General features: G+C 39.0%; 1 protein-coding gene across 16 annotated transcripts in view; it reads right to left on the bottom strand.

The window, feature by feature from the left end:
• LEKR1 (leucine, glutamate and lysine rich 1) overlaps positions 1 to 16,003 on the bottom strand; it is a 279,091-nt gene that overhangs the window by 13,013 nt on the left and 250,075 nt on the right. For all 16 annotated transcript variants that reach the window (XM_073803834.1, XM_073803835.1, XM_073803827.1 and 13 more), the window contains 2 exons: positions 8,944 to 9,105; positions 5,116 to 5,415 (listed from right to left, as the gene is read on the bottom strand). In XM_073803834.1, coding sequence (XP_073659935.1) covers positions 5,116 to 5,415; positions 8,944 to 9,105 — 462 coding nt within the window. The remainder of the gene's footprint in view (positions 1 to 5,115; positions 5,416 to 8,943; positions 9,106 to 16,003) is intronic.

Here is a 16,003-nt window from a genome sequence, read left to right as displayed (position 1 = left end):
AATCTAGAAAAATGGTATAGATGACCTTATTTGCAAAACAGAAATAAAGACACAGATGTAGAGAACAAACGTATGGATGCCAAGGGGGATGGTGGGGTGGGATGAATTGGGAGATGGGGATTGACATATATACACTATTGATACTATGTATAAAATAGATAACTAATGAGAACATACTGTATAGCACAGGGAACCCTACTCAGTGCTCTGTGGTGACCTACTAAATGGGAAGAAAATCCGAAAAAGAGGGAATATATGTATACGTATAGCTGATTCACTTTGCTGTACAGTAGAAACTAACATAACATTGAAAAGCAACTATACTCCGATAAAAAAAAAAAACCTTTTAATTAAAAGACCCTAATTGTCAGTATCCAGAGGTCTTTTCTTTTGAGCTAGCTCATTTCGCCACAGAAAGCTCCTCCAATTTCCTGGATATTGATAGATAAGCCTGGTTGTCTGTGTTTTGGGAAGTGAGTGGGTTTTAGGGACTGGGAGGTCTCACCCTATAATACACAGACCTTCAGTCCAGCTCTTGCCTTATCCCATATTCTGCTGTTGTGTATCCTCAAGACCAAAGCCTCTTGCATTCAGTTTTTCTAGAGTGTAAACCTTTGGTATCCTGCCAGGATCGTAGATGGGGGCCGCTTGGGGGTTAGAGAGGGCATCTAAGCATCTATTTGCTCCTTTTACAATGATTCAAACAGCCCTGTTTTCAGATCCACTCTTCTCTCCCTCTTTCAGAGGTATCTGGTGTCCTCAACTCCTGAGCCTTTCCAGTGTCATGTCACATGATTGGGTTTGCTCCTTTTAGGATTCCGCATACTCCCACACTCTCCACAGGCATTAGGTTTCAATAGCCGTAGCCTGCTGATTACCTCTCATCCCTACCTTACTTTCCATTTTCCAAAATTTAGTCAACGTCTTTTTCATCTAGTGTCACCTCCTTTCTTGTTCTTTTCTCCTTATGGATTTATTCACTTTTTATTAACTTACTGTCATTTTAGTGGTGTTTGGCATGGAAGCAGAGATAAACATATGCATTCAATTCTCCATGTTTAACCAAGAGCAATCCCTCCTATTTTTGAATCTTCCATTTTCATCAAATAGCTGCAGGAAGTAGTAGAATTTAAAACTTCTGCCCCTTATGTTTTCCTTATCTATAATTTTAAGACAACAAAAATATTGAACTCTCTGTACGGGCTTTCCTTTGATAGTTGTACATGGACTGTTTTTTCAGATTTACCACGTTCTTCCTCTGGATCACAAGGCCCCTAACATCGGGGCCACGCTGTCTTGATAGGACTCATACAGAGCTAGTAGGAAGGAAAACTGGCAGCAAGAAGCATGTGATCTATTTTAACCTTTCTTTAAATGATAATGTCCTATTCTCTAACATACTATGTTTCTTTTCTGACTTGCTACTTTTTTTTTTTAATGTTCCAATTTTCATGTCTGTGTCTTCGCCCTATATAGAATTTCAGGAGCCCCCTTTTCACATTTACGTTTCCCAAACAGTTTTACTTCCCATTTGCTTTCTTCTTATTGACCTGCACCTTTTGTCGCCTCAGCTTCTTGACCCTTGTCTCTGTGGCAGCTCTCCGCTAATCCCTGCTCCATGCAGGAATGTCCATTTTGCCCTTTAGAGGCTATGGCTTTCCTCCTATCCTTGAGAACTTTCTTTATACAATTAAAAACAAAGTTCTATCTATTCTCTGGCCTCTTGAATGAGAGCAGGGCTTTCCTCCCCTTAATTAGCTTCCTTATTAGACCATTGATTTATCTTCTTTTTAATGGGAATTTGTTCTCCACTTAAATGAAGCTTTTTTTTTTCCTCCAGAACCTGAGAAATTTCAAGTGTCTGGAATGCATGGTCACAAAAAAGTAGTGCTTTTCACTTTACCCGTTAACAACCTTGATTCTTTCTGGCTCATAACTCCTATCACTTTTATTAGCTCATTTCCTATTTTTATAAGAATATTCTGGACTTTAGCATTCTTAACCAGAGAAGCAGCCTTAATTATTTACTCTTACCATTCAGTTGTAATTATTTAACTTCTAATGGAAAGTCTGCCCTCAGGCATGTCCTTAGGTAACTACTTTTGTGCTGATCTCTTTCTATTCCCCAATAATGATCCATGATCATTTAAATACCAACTCAGTGTCTTGTATCTTTCAAAAGTCCACATTTAAAAAAATAAAACTTTATCTCTAAGTGGCTTCCTTTTACAACAAGCAGGAAGAACTCCAAATGTAGCTCCTTTTGTGTGAAAAAGATATTTGCTCTCCACTTTTAGCCTAGCTTTTCTTGCCAAAATTACCTCCAGAGGCCCTGAGATTGGCAGCCTCTAAAACGGCTCCCAGTTATCCCGGCCCTCCTGCTGCTCACAGCCTTGTGCAATCCCTCTGTGTTGAGTGTGGGCTGGACTTGTTGTTTCATCTCTAATGAATAGAATGCAGCAAAAGCAGTGGGATGCCACTTCTGAGATTAGGTTACAAAAAGACTGTGGCTTCTAGCTTGGGCAACTTCTCTTGCATGCTCTCATTCTCACTCGCTTGTTTTGAGGGAAGCTAGCTGCCACGTTGTAGGCTCTTCTTTGGAGAGGTTCATGTTGGAAGGAACTGAGTGGGGACCTCTGACCAACAGCCAGCATTGAACTGAGGCTCTCAGCCCAACAGCCTTGAGGAAATAAATCTGGCTGACAACTACATAAGTAAGCTTGGAAGCCAACGCTCCCCCAGTTGAGCCTTTAGATGAGACTGCAGCCCCTGACACCCTAACACCAACCTCATGAGAGGCCTTGAGCCAGAGGCATCCAGCTAAGCCCCACATTCAGATCCCTGACACTCAAAAACTATGAGATAATAAATGTTGTTTGAAGTACTGATTTTGATGACAATTTGTTATGCAACAATAGAAAACTAATGCAAGTCCTTATGGCCAATTTTTTAGCTTTTAGTCTGTGCTTTTTATATGAGAAGTTTCTTTTTAGGCCATTCTTTCCTCTGGATGGCAGTTTAATTGCTCACATAATATTTTCTGTAAATTCCTCTTTGAAAGCAGGGAATGGCAGTTGCCAGTCTTGTTCATAATTGCCTATTGATGACTAGCACAGTGCCTGGCACTTGAATAGTTGCCTATTATATATTTACTGGATTTGACCCTTCAGTCTTTTTCTACATGTCCTAGTTTATAAGTTACTCGTCACTTTCCATATTGCCATTTCTTTTGGGGATTTAGGAGTTAGAAAACCTGCTGGTCTAGTAACTTTGAGTTTTTTCTCCTTTAATCTGCTGTCCCTCCTCCTCTTGAACTTCAACACTGCTGTCTCATTTGAAGCATCACCTCTCTCCTTCTCCAGCAGAGCTGAATCCATGTGTGCTCGCTCTTGCCACTCCTGCCTGGACTGGTGGAGCAGCTCCCTTTTTCAAGGGAGGCTGTGCTGCTGTGTTCCAACAGGAGACACTCAATCACGTAACACCCTAACCATCTGGTGGAGTAAGCACTAGTGTGTTTGTTGTTATTCTAAAAGTGAGAGAGAGAGAGAGAGAGAGAGAGAGAGACAGTGTGTGTGTGTGTGTGTGTGTGTGTGTGTGTGTGTGTGTGTGTCCTGGAGATGTTGAGTGCCAAGCCTGAGGTCACTTTGAAATTTGGAAGCAGAATAACTAGAATTCTGGTATCCTAAAAGAGGAAGTATAGAGATTCATGGAGATGAAGTTTGGTGAGTCAAATCTTGGAGATTCATATTTGAATCTTTGCTCCACCATGTTGTGTGAGCTTACAAATTATTCAAATATCTTGAGTCAGTTCCTCATCTGTAACATGGAAATAATTCCTACTCTATAGGGTTTTAGGCATTATTCTTGATCCAGTATTCTGTTAATTCTACATTTTAACTTAAAATTTCTTTGCAATAGGTTCACTTCATAATTATAATGATAGCATAAACTTTTAATTTGGGTTGATAATTTAAATACAGGAAGAAAACATGGTATGTTTGTTAACGATCAATATTACTACTAGCACTTTCCTTTTATTCTTTTATTATGATGCCAATAAAACCCCCCAAAAATTACTCATCACAAACATTCAGAATCTTCCTCCATTTGCCTTTATTTGCTATACTGTCATAAATGGGATCAAATGTTCTAATGTGACAATATTCTAATTCCTGGCTATTGGAAAATTGCCCCACTGTCTTAATAAGTTTGGGCTGCTATAACAAAATACAAGAGGCTGTGTGGTTCAAACAACAAACATTATTTCTCACAGTTTGGGAGGCTGGGAAGTTCAAGAACAAGGTGCCAGCAGATTTGGTGTCTGGTGAGGGCTCGCTTCCTGATTCAAGATGGCCATCCTCTTGCTGTGTCTTCACATGGTGGAAGGGGCGAGGAAGTTTTCTTTCATAAGGGCACTAACCCCATTCAGGAAATTAGTTCATCTCTCAAGATGTAATCACCTCCCACAGACCCACCTCCACATATTATCACGCTGGGGATTAGGTTTCAACATATGAATGTGGGGGGACACACACACATTCATTCCATAGCATCCACCATTTCTAAACTGTTCAGCAGTTCAGAAATAAGATTTTCTTAGGAAAAAAATTTCAAATCGAAATAAGTCTACTCCGGTTTAAATAAAAACACTGCTGAAATAATCATGCATACATAGGAAAGAACTTTAGATTGACAGAAAAATAAAACCCTAAAGAACAATTGTTTTTCAAATATATTGTCCAAAATATTAACTTAAGCAGCAAGTACTCTAAAAGTTTCTTTGGCAAAGATTTAATGTCACAACAAATAAGACATAAATTTATAAAGATTTCTAATCTGAGAGGTTTTAAATGGTCATTTGCAACACAGTAGAACTGGCTCAGGAAACCTTAGAGATTATGTAGTTAAATGTATTATTCATTTTACAGAAAAGGAAGCCAGGTCCAGAGAGGTTAAGTGCCTGCCTAGTTAAGGACAGAGCCAGGATATGACCCCAGATCTCTGATTAATAGTCCAGGACTCTTTGCATGACACCAAGCTACCTTTCCTGTTTTGTTTGTTGAAAGAACATGCACTCTTCCACTAATTGCAATGGTACCATCACCTGCTTCTTACCTCTTCCTGGGACTGGTTGAATTGCTGTATCAGTTGTGCTTGTGCCAGCATTACTCTTTCCAGTTCATCTGACTTCTGTTTCATTTCCTTCCTCAAGTCCTCTGAAACTGAATCATTACTGTCAATTTCCTTCTTCAAGCGTGATTCAAATTCTGCAACCAAATTTTTAAGGTTTTCGATTTCTTTCTCCTTTAACTCAGATTCTTCAGTATATTGAATATGGGATTCATGGAGCTTTTCTTCAAGAGCAGCCACTTTCAGCCTTAGATCCTTAGTAGCGCCTTCAATTAAGTCAGATATCTGTAAGATAAATCTTGCCTTAGTTTGTGGGTGATAGTCTCTAGGTATCCACAGAATTCTCGTGGTTTTAAGAGGTTTATTCTAAATAACTGGTGTTCTGATCTGATGAAAACAAATCCTATGACATATATAGGGCTTCAAGATTTTAAAAGTTAAGACTAAAATTTTATTTTTATCAACTAAAATGGAATTGCATTAATCACTTGGGCATACTTGGAAATACATAAATCTCTGTGGCTGAACTGAGCTACCAAGGACAGCTCAAGTCTTGATCAAGTGCCTGTCTGGACTCACTTTAGGGTGGCTTTGGGACCTAGAAATGCCTGATGTTTGGGGATGCATGTAGGAGAGCACCACACCTATAGTCTACTCAAACCATACCAGTTAAGTTTTCCTTCGATATATTTTTTTTCTTTCTTGAATATGATGACTGGAGGTACCCTAGACACTACACCTTCTATAGCAGCCCTGCCCAACAGAACTTTCTGTGATGATAGAAATAGTCTGTGCTGTCCTATATGGTAGCCACTAGCCACATGTGACTATTGATAGTGGTGTGCTGGTAGATATTTAACAACGACTCACACATACACACACAAAAGCCAGATTTATATCTAATTTCCATGGTGTGAATACTCTCACCATGGCCAAATCCAAGCTATGAAGGTGATATCACTGTTCGTTAAGCTGGGAAGAAATGCACATAATAGGCTCTCGCTTGTTAGTATGGGCTCTTGTGCCTTTGAAACGTGGCGAACATGAGTGAGGAACTCAATTTTCAATTTAATTTTAATTAATTGAAACTTAAGTAGACACATAAGTTACCACATTAGACAGTGCAGTTCTAGACGATACCAGAATACTTAGAAAATATACTGCTTCTAAAGGTGGTACCTCTAGACAAAGAGAGGAAAGAATAACTTGAGAAACTTCTCCTCAAAGTCATGAAATTCTTTAGAAGGGAAAAGATTACTTACTTTTTTCTCCTTAAAAAGCAAAACAAATAACAGAAAACAGACCAGGAAGAGCAAAACTCCTTCTGATGAAACATATCCTTATTATTTATGCTATGGATATTGTCACATAAATATTAGTACAAGAAATCAGCCCATGAAGAATCTGGAAAACATTCATAGACCAAAGTTCCAAGGATTTTGTGAACCATTACTTAAGTTATGTATCCAAAATTTGTTTCAAATGTTAAATTTACATTAAGAATAACTTTTACAAGAAATCTATTTACCACATTAGTAATTTTATAAATTAAATTAATATTCCATTTTCTTCAATTAATCCAGGAAGGAAGAGGGCCACTGCTAGGTCTGAACAGTAGTCTCCTTCATCCAGAGGAGAGCTGACACTGAAACAGAGCAGGTTATCCTGGGGAGAGGAGGCTCACATAGCCACAAACATGTTTTGATTTTTTAAAAAGGGAGTCAACATTTTAAAAATCAAGGGACCTCCCTGGTGGCACAGTGGTCAAGAATCCACCTGCCAATGCAGGGTACACGGGTTCGAGCCCTGGTCCAGGAAGATCCCACATGCTGCAGAGCAACTAAGCCCATGCGCTGCAACTACTGAGCCTGTGCTGTAGAGCCCATAAGCCACAGCTACTGAGCCTGTGTGCCACAACTACTGAAACCTGTGCACCTAGCGCCTGTGCTCTGCAACAAGAGAAGCCACTGCAATGAGAAGCCTGCACACCACAACGAAGAATGGCCCCTGCTCACTGCAACTAGAGAAAGCCCACACACAGCAATGAAGACCCAGTGCAGCCAAAAATAAATAAGTAAATAAAGCTGAATAATATTCCTTTAAAAAAAATAAAAAATCAAGAGAATTCACTCACAAAATCTGGACTTATGATTTCTCTTGAAAGACTGTAGCCCTAGTAAGTTGGGGCCTGCCTTTCAGCATTCCCCTGCTGCTGGTCCTGAGCCACCTGGGGACTGCAACAGCAGTCACAAGGTTACAGGAAAAGTGGGTTGGGGGGCAGGAGCCAGGAAGCAAGAGGTCTGTCTAGGATAGAATCTGTCCAGAAGAGGAGGGGCCTAAGGTGAGCCAGGTTACAAGTTCCCAGCACATACTCCATTGTCCCAATATGACTTCACTTAACAAAACACAAATTAAGAGATAAAATTACTTTTTAAAAAAATTTTTAAGAATTTATTTTTTGATGTGGACCATTTTTTAAGTTTTTATTGAATTTGTTACAATATTGCTTCTGTTTTATGTTTTGACTTTTTGGCCCCAAGGCATGTGGGATCTTAGCTCCCTGACCAGAGATCCAACTCACATTGGAAGTTAAACCCTCTGCATTGGAAGGGGGCGTCTTAACCACTAGACCACCAGGGAAGTCCCCCCAGATGTAAAATTATTAAGAATTTCAAGACAGCATTTGCAGAATGTTAAACCTGAAAGGCCTTTTTGAGTGCGGGGACCTATGGTGCTATACTCACGTGGCTAGCCCTGCCTATCGTTCCCAGTGAGCTACTGAAAAGGCTGTATGTACCATACCCGCTATACACCAAAGTAGAGGCCAGTAGGTCTCATTTAAGGCTAATTTACATAGACTCTTAATGAGTTTATTCAAAAATATGACTTCACCACTGGGTCTTGGTTAATACACACACACACACACACACACACACATTCTACTCTCAGGTGTTATGAAAACAAGGGAACCTTAACGAAACCTTGTATTATGTTTAGGATGCATTGCTTAAGAAATTATGGGGACTTCCCTGGTGGCGCAGTGGTTAAGAATTCGCCTGCCAATGCAGGGGACACGGGTTCGATTCCTGGTCCGGGAAGATCCCACATGCCACGGAGCAACAAAGCCCGTGCACCACAACTACTAAGCCTGAACTCTAGAGCCCACAAGCCACAAGTACTAGAGACCGCGTGCCTAGAGCCCATGCTCTGCAATAAGAAAAGCCACTGCAATGAGAAGCCCGTGCACCACAATGAAGAGTAGCCCCTGCTCACCGCAACTAGAGAAAGCCTGTGCGCAGCAACAAAGACCCAACGCAGCCAAAAATAAATAAATAAATAAAGTTAAAATGATACTTTGAAAAAAAGAAATTATGGAGGTGTGATTACATTTAAAAAATATTTCCCTTCATTCAAAAATATTTAGAGTTGAAAATATTTGCCATTAAAGGGGATAGCCTTTAATTGTTGGTAAAATTTTAATTATGTGAAACACCTCATTATCTTTTGTTGGATACTTGAGGTATTGGAACATCTAACCATGCTAATTATTAGTTATATAATTTATGTTGTTTTAAAAATAAGTTTATTTTAGTAGGAAAAAATACCATACATAGCTGGATTGTATGCTTATATAATTTATCTCAGTCATTCATTCTGGAGAATAGCCAAACCATTCTATCTACCTAAAACTAAGGCACAATGACCATGAGAAAATCTACAGGAGTTATAAATATAGTGGTGTCCTTAGGAGGAAATAACCAACATCTACAGTTTCAAACCCATGAAATAATGATGAACATCATAATGACAGACCTTCATTTGTAGTTCTTCTTTTTCTTTCTTACACTTTTGGATTATTTCTTGGTGTTTTTCCTTTTCAATATCGAGTTCCAGTTTAACTTCTTCAAAGAGAAGAGCTTGCTCCTGAAATTCAACTAAATGTTGGGCCCTTTCCTTGGCGAGTTCAGCTTCAACCTAGAAAATAGCATTTAACACACAAATAGAGCCATTTTATCTTAAGATAAGTAAATTAAGCCTATTTTCAGACTCATATTTTTTCTCCCAGTTTTATTCAGATATAATTGACATACAGTGCTGTATAAGTTTAAGGTGTATAGCATAAAGATTGGACTTACATATATCCTGAAGTTATTATCACAATAAGTTTACTGAACATCCATCATCTCATATAGATACAAAATTAAAGAAATAGATTTTTTTTCTTGTGATGAGAACTCAGGATCTAATCATTTAAAAAATTCTAATCCTAATATTAATTTTTAAATTCTAATGTTTAAAAACAATCTGACTCAGAACTCGGGCCAGAAAAGTTGACCTTAGGTCAAATAGCGTTACATCTTCTAAGACCATCAAAACCTGTAAAATGAGTAGAGAAGTTAGTACAATATATTATAACAGTTTTCAGAAATACTAAAAGATTCATCTTCTGTACATTTATGGTGTAAACTCAGTCCTTGCCAGCAACCCTATAAGGAAAAAACAAAAGATTTTGAGGCTCTTACACTAAGTTCTGCTGAAAACTAAGAGTGGATACAAGGAATAAATGTCGATTTTTAAAAAATGGTCCTTTCTTGATAGAGATCAGACAGTTTTGGGGACAAAGATTATCATTTTAATGCGATTGAGGCCAGAAGGCTGATTGAAGGAAAACATAGTCAGTGATGCCCGTATCCAGATTTTGACTCACATAAAATCACGGTGCTGGAAGGGACCTTAGAAATCCCCTAGTTCATTTTCTCAAGCTTCCATGAATTGTGGAAGAATAAACAAAGGCTTTGGATTGAGTTTAAATCCTGGCTCTAAATCCTGGCTCTGCCACTCTAGTTGTGTGATCTTAAATTGTGACTGTAACCTCTCCTGATGTGGTTGTAACTAATTCCCTTGGGGGTCATTATGAGGATTATAAATGAGATGAAACATCTGTGTAAAGCTCTTGCACAAGCAGGGATTCAATAGGCAGTGGAGATTATTTCTACACCCTGACTTCAGTCTCTACCATGGAATTTGCACCAAATCATTGTCTGCTCTGTGCCTCAACACCACCAGAAACCATAATTCACTCCTTCCCCAGCAGGCGTTTCCATTTTCAGATAGCGCTCAGCATTAGGAAGTTTTTCCTTTAGTTGAGCCAACATCTCTCTCCCCATGGTTTTTAACCATTGGTTTTGGCTCTGCCTACTGGAGCGAGAGAACAAATCTATGAGTCCTGGAGTCATTTAGCCCTGGGAGACTATATAGTGGAGTAGAGAAGGGATCCCAGTGACAGGCCGGCTCGAGATTTACATTGTGCCATGATTATAAATTCTAAGAGGGAGTAAATGCCAGATAACTTGGGAGAAAAACCGTCAAACATGACTTACTGTGACTGTGATTCTCAGGCCACTAAGAGGAGAAGGAGAGAGGTCAACCTGAATTTCTCAAGGGGATACTGAAACTAGGGTACCAGGAAACAGAAAGTTTGCTAAGAAAGTTTTCAGGAAGCCATTTAAATTACATAAAATCCACATAGAAGACTAGTCCCAGTGTGCGGTCTGTGGGATTTATTGCACTGGGTATAGGACTGACCATTTGCATCAAGGCAAAACAGTTATGTTTATACTCAATGCACGGAGTTATTTTGGCTCTCTCAAAATAAATTTCTGGATTGTTTGGGGGAAAGGATACCGATAATCATTTAGGAACATGATAGAACTGTTCAGGTGTGTTGCTAGCAGATTACAAAAGACAAGGAGCGCCTCAGGGCCCTCAGAAAAAAGAGCAGATGTTCTTCTGAATTCCAGGTACTTGTGTTCACTTGCCTCCTGGTAGCCATTTAGATACATCACAGGTATCTCAAAAAAACTGTCTGAACCAGAGATCTTGATACAATTCCCTCCCCACCTGTTCCTTCCTCAGTGCTCCCCATCTCAGGACACAGTACCATCACCCATCGAGTTATTCAAGTCAGTAACTGGGGTAATCACCTTTCACGCTTCTGTCTCCCTTACCCTCCACACCTAATCCAGCACCAAGTCCTGTTCATTTTGCCTCCAAAAGATGCATCGAATCCATCCATTTCTCTACACCTCTACTTCCACCACCCTAGTTGTGGTCACCACCACCTCCTGAGTGGCCTCCTTACTTCCATTCCTGCCTCTCTCCAACACCTGATACACAGCAGAGTGTTCTTCACAAACTATAAATTGGATTATTTTATTCCTTCTTAGTGGTTTTTCAATGCATTAGTATAAAATCCAAACTTCCATACATGATCTTCTACAGGACCACCATCAGCCCATATGACACCTTTGTGTAAATCAAAAAAGCATGCCTTCCTTAGATGAACACAGCCTTGGGCAGGGCCCAAGACTTGGTGAGCAGAGCCCAGGCTGGATTCCAGCTCCCTTCTCTCCCTTGGCCTGTGCTATTAGTCACGATGCAAACTGAACAGCATGTATGGTGGCCCTGGACTTCTCCAACCTGACTTTTACTGCCTTTCCCATTTGATTACTGTGCTCCAGCCACACTGGAATAGATAAGAACACATGAAAGGAGGAAATCAAATGCAAAACATTCAGAAAACTTCAAGAGTTAATAGCCCACAAGATACCATGACACTATAAAAAAAAAAAAGAGTAAACAAACATTTTTTGAAAAACTCAAGAAAAATTTGTGCCAAGGTACTAAAATATCAAGTGTTCAAAAAAATTTCCTTGTGTGGTTAATTGGTAGAGCCAGAGTTATTTTAGGATAAAAAGACATATTTCAAAATATGGATTCAAATTAAGAGAACAAGGATGTACATAAACTATGTGGGACAGGACAAACTAAATTAGATGACAGAAGGACTTGAGAAGAACTTTTAAAAACAGAAGTTCTTTAAATTTATCATGGGGAAGAGGCCATTTAGCAAATCAGCAGAGTCCCTTGATGAAGAGGAAACAAAGGAAGAGTTCAGGGAAGGAAAGGGGGTGGCTGACTGGTTGAATGAGAAGAATGTTCTATTCTACCTGAGTCAGGAAGAAAGGAGATCTTCTTGCCCCTGAACTGTTCCTTGGAATGAACTAGTGTAGGTAAGGAGAAGGGGAAAAAGGAAGGAATAGATGGAGGATGGGAAAGAAAAACACTGTAGATAAAAAGAAGAGTGATTTACTATTTCTGATTTGATTTTTAATTTGCACAACCTGAGAAAGAGAAGCAACGTGATGAGCTTCAGGTGGGATTTCTAAACATTTAAGGAAGCTGCAGTGGGAAGCCAAAAGCCATCTGAATGTGTTGACTCTGTAGCACAGAGAGATGACACTACTGGTTCCTTCACGATCTGAAGAGTCTGAACAAAGTGATGAGCCCACAACAATGATTTGCTTAAGCTGGTATATTGTCATTGAAAAGACGAATTCATACCAAATTGTCATGTTTACGTTTTTGACATGTTGATAAGAGCTGTTTGTTTAAAGTATCTTAGATGGCAGGACTTATGTTTATGCAAAATAAATGAATTAGGTGATGGTGCATACATATGTTATGAACTGCTTTATACAAAACTAATAGTAATTTTGAAAATCATGAAAAAATTCTAATCTCTAAAAAACAGCATGAATAATATATGAGTTCAAGAGCTACACAAAAATCAATTATTGTCTGTGAACACATTCCAGATGTTAATTCATCCATATCTTCCTCTAGCTCAAACCCTGTCTCCTCCCTGAAGGCCTTCTGATGACTCCAGAGCATTCTGAGTATGTTGTTTTTTAATTCCTTTTGTATTTGTTGTTGAAATGCATAATTAGAGTTTTATAATATTTGTGTCTAATACTAGTGTGCAAAATGCTATCTTTCCACTAATTATTTTCCAAGTGAGATCTTTGTGGTTGATTTTTTTTTTTTTTTTGCTGTACGTGGGCCTCTCACTGTTGTGGCCTCTCCCGTTGCGGAGCACAGGCTCCGGACGCGCAGGCTCAGCGGCCATGGCTCACGGGCCCAGCCGCTCCGCGGCATGTGGGATCCTCCCAGACCGGGGCACGAACCCGTGTCCCCTGAATCGGCAGGCGGACTCTCAACCACTGCGCCACCACGGAAGCCCTGTGGTTGATTTTGATATCATTTCCTAACTGTTCGTGGAGCCAAACACCAAATATAATCACTGATTACTTTGATGATCCCTTTAAAACCAAGGGAGTTTCTGATGTCAAAGTAGAAATCAGACCACTTGTTTATATTTGATTTATATATATCATTAAACAAAATATATCTCCTAAAAATAAATTATACTATTTTCTAAAAGTTTAAAAACAAATACTGGTTGAAAACTAATACTTCAGATTATTTCTAAATTAACCACTGAATAAATATGTTATAAAAGTAGATGACTATTCAAATACTAGGCTTTGTATTGTAGTAAAAAGAATACGAATGCTAAGGAATCAGACTATGCACTGAAGTCCTGCCAAGAACTGAGTAAACTGAGGGCGGAAGGAGAGAATGTTCACCAAGTAACAAACAGGCTAGGTGGTATGGTACAGGGATCTTTTCATCTACTAACTCATTTAATTCTTACAACAACCCTGGAAAGAACATACAATAATTATTATTCCCACTGTCTACAGTAAGAAATAGTCTCAGAGAAATTAAGTGCCTTCACAAAGATCTTAGAGCTACCATGAGGTGGAGAGGGCTGCACACCCAGGTGTCTCTGGTGGACTCCATAGCTCAGCGTGGTGAGTTTTTCCACACAGCTGTCTTCCTACACATCTACATGGCATAGTGGTTAAGAGCATGGACTTGGTATTTATTTAGTTTCAAAATATTGGGGGATTTTTTTCCAGATAACTGTTAATGAATTCTAATTTGATTCCATTGTGGTTAGAGAAAATACTTTGTATGACTTGAATCCTTTTAAATTTATTGAGACATATTTACTCCCAGTATATGATCTACTTTAATAAATGTCCCATGTGCACTGGAGAAGAATGTGTATTCTGCTGTTAAATGGAGGATTCTATACATATCAATTAGGTCATATTTGGTAATAGTGTTTACTGTATCTCTTCAAAATAAATTATTATACTATTTTCCATAGTTTATATCCTTAATGAGTTTTCTGGATATTTTTCTATCAATTATTGAGAGAGGGTTATTGACATCTTTGACTCTAATTATAGATTTGTCTATTTCTCCTTGTAGTTCTATCATTTTTTGCTTAATTTTTAAGTTCTGTTACGAGGTGAAAAACCATTTAGGATTATTATGTCTTCTTGGTGAACCAATCTCTTTACCATTATGAAATGACCTTCTTTATCTTTGGTAATATTCTAAATATTCAGATTTATTTCCCTGAAATCTATTTTGATTGTAATGTAGCTACTTTAGCTTCTTTTGATTTGTTCTAGCATATCTTTTTTCCATCCATTACTTTTAACCTATTTTTAAAAATATTTCTTTATATAAAAGTACATTTCTGGGCTTCCCTGGTGGCGCAGTGGTTGCAAATCCGCCTGCCAACACGGGGACACGGGTTCAAGCTCTGGTCCAGGAAGATCCCACATGCCGCGGAGCAACTAAGCCTGTGCGCCGCAACTACTGAGCCTGCCCTCTAGAGTCCGGGAGCCACAACTACTGAGCCCGCGTGCCACAACTACTGAAGCCCACGCGCCTAGAGCCCGTGCTCCGCAACAAGAGAAGCCACCGCAGTGAGAATCCCACGCACCACAACGAAGAGTAGCCCCCGCGCGCAGCAGCGAAGACCCAACACAGCCAAAAATAAATAAAATAAATTTATTAAAAAAAAAAAGTACATTTCTTATAGGCAACATATAGTAGAGTCTCGCATTTTCATCCAACATGACAATCTCTGTCTTTTAATGGGGGTATTTAGACTAGGGCTTGGCAAACTGTGGTCCACAGACTAAATTCAGCCATGCCCATTTATTCGCATATCATCTATGGCTGCTTTTAAGCTACAATGATGGAGTGGAGTGGTTGCAACAGAGGCTGTATGTTCCACAAACCAAAAATATTTTATTTACTAACTGGACCTTTATAGAAAAAGTTTGCTGACCCTGGTTTAGACCATTTATATTTCATTTGATTATTGATATAATTAGCTTTAAATCTATCTTGCTATGCATTTTCTATTTGGCCCATCTCATTTTTTCCCCCTCTTTTTCTGTCTTCTTTTGGATTATTTTTTAAATTCAATTTTATCTCCTTTGCTGGTTTATTAGCTGTAACTCTTTGTTTTTCTATTTTTGTGGTTGGTTTAGAGTTTATAGAATATATTTTTAACTTATTGCAATCTATCTTCTTGTGATACATCACTTCATATATTGTATAAGAATCTAAATATTCTCACCACCACTACCAAAACAACAAAGGTAATTATGTGAAGTGAAGGATATGTTAACTAACCCTATTGTAGTAATTATTTTGCAACACATATATGTGTGTGTCAGATCATCATGTTGTACATACTAAACTTACAGTGTCACATGTCAATAATATCTCTATAAGGCTGGAGGAAAAAGGGGGCTGTGATGGTTGGTTGATGGATAAAACTAAAATGAAAGGACCCCTTCTTCCCTTCCTTAGATTTCCTGCCATTGTTCCATACTCACCAACCCCAACCAAAAGTCAGAGGGTCCAGGAACTATTACTTTCATCCATTCAATTCAGGCTTTGGGGATAGAAAGCAGGGTTTCAAGGGTGTAGAGTGGCCAAAGTGGGGCAAATGAAAGGAATCTGGCTCAACCCATGAGGCAGATGGAGAAATTCTCAGAGAAGGGTAATCTGCCAGGAAGGTACCCCCAGAAGTGTCCACTGTATTTCCCAGCTCATTGTCAGTTTGCCTACCCATTGCCCTATCTCTTGGCCTATC

This window comes from Tursiops truncatus, chromosome 4, assembly GCF_011762595.2.
Source record: "Tursiops truncatus isolate mTurTru1 chromosome 4, mTurTru1.mat.Y, whole genome shotgun sequence".
NCBI lineage: Eukaryota > Metazoa > Chordata > Mammalia > Artiodactyla > Delphinidae > Tursiops > Tursiops truncatus.
Note: the sequence above shows the minus strand (reverse complement) of the source record. Positions and strands in the feature narration are given on the sequence as shown.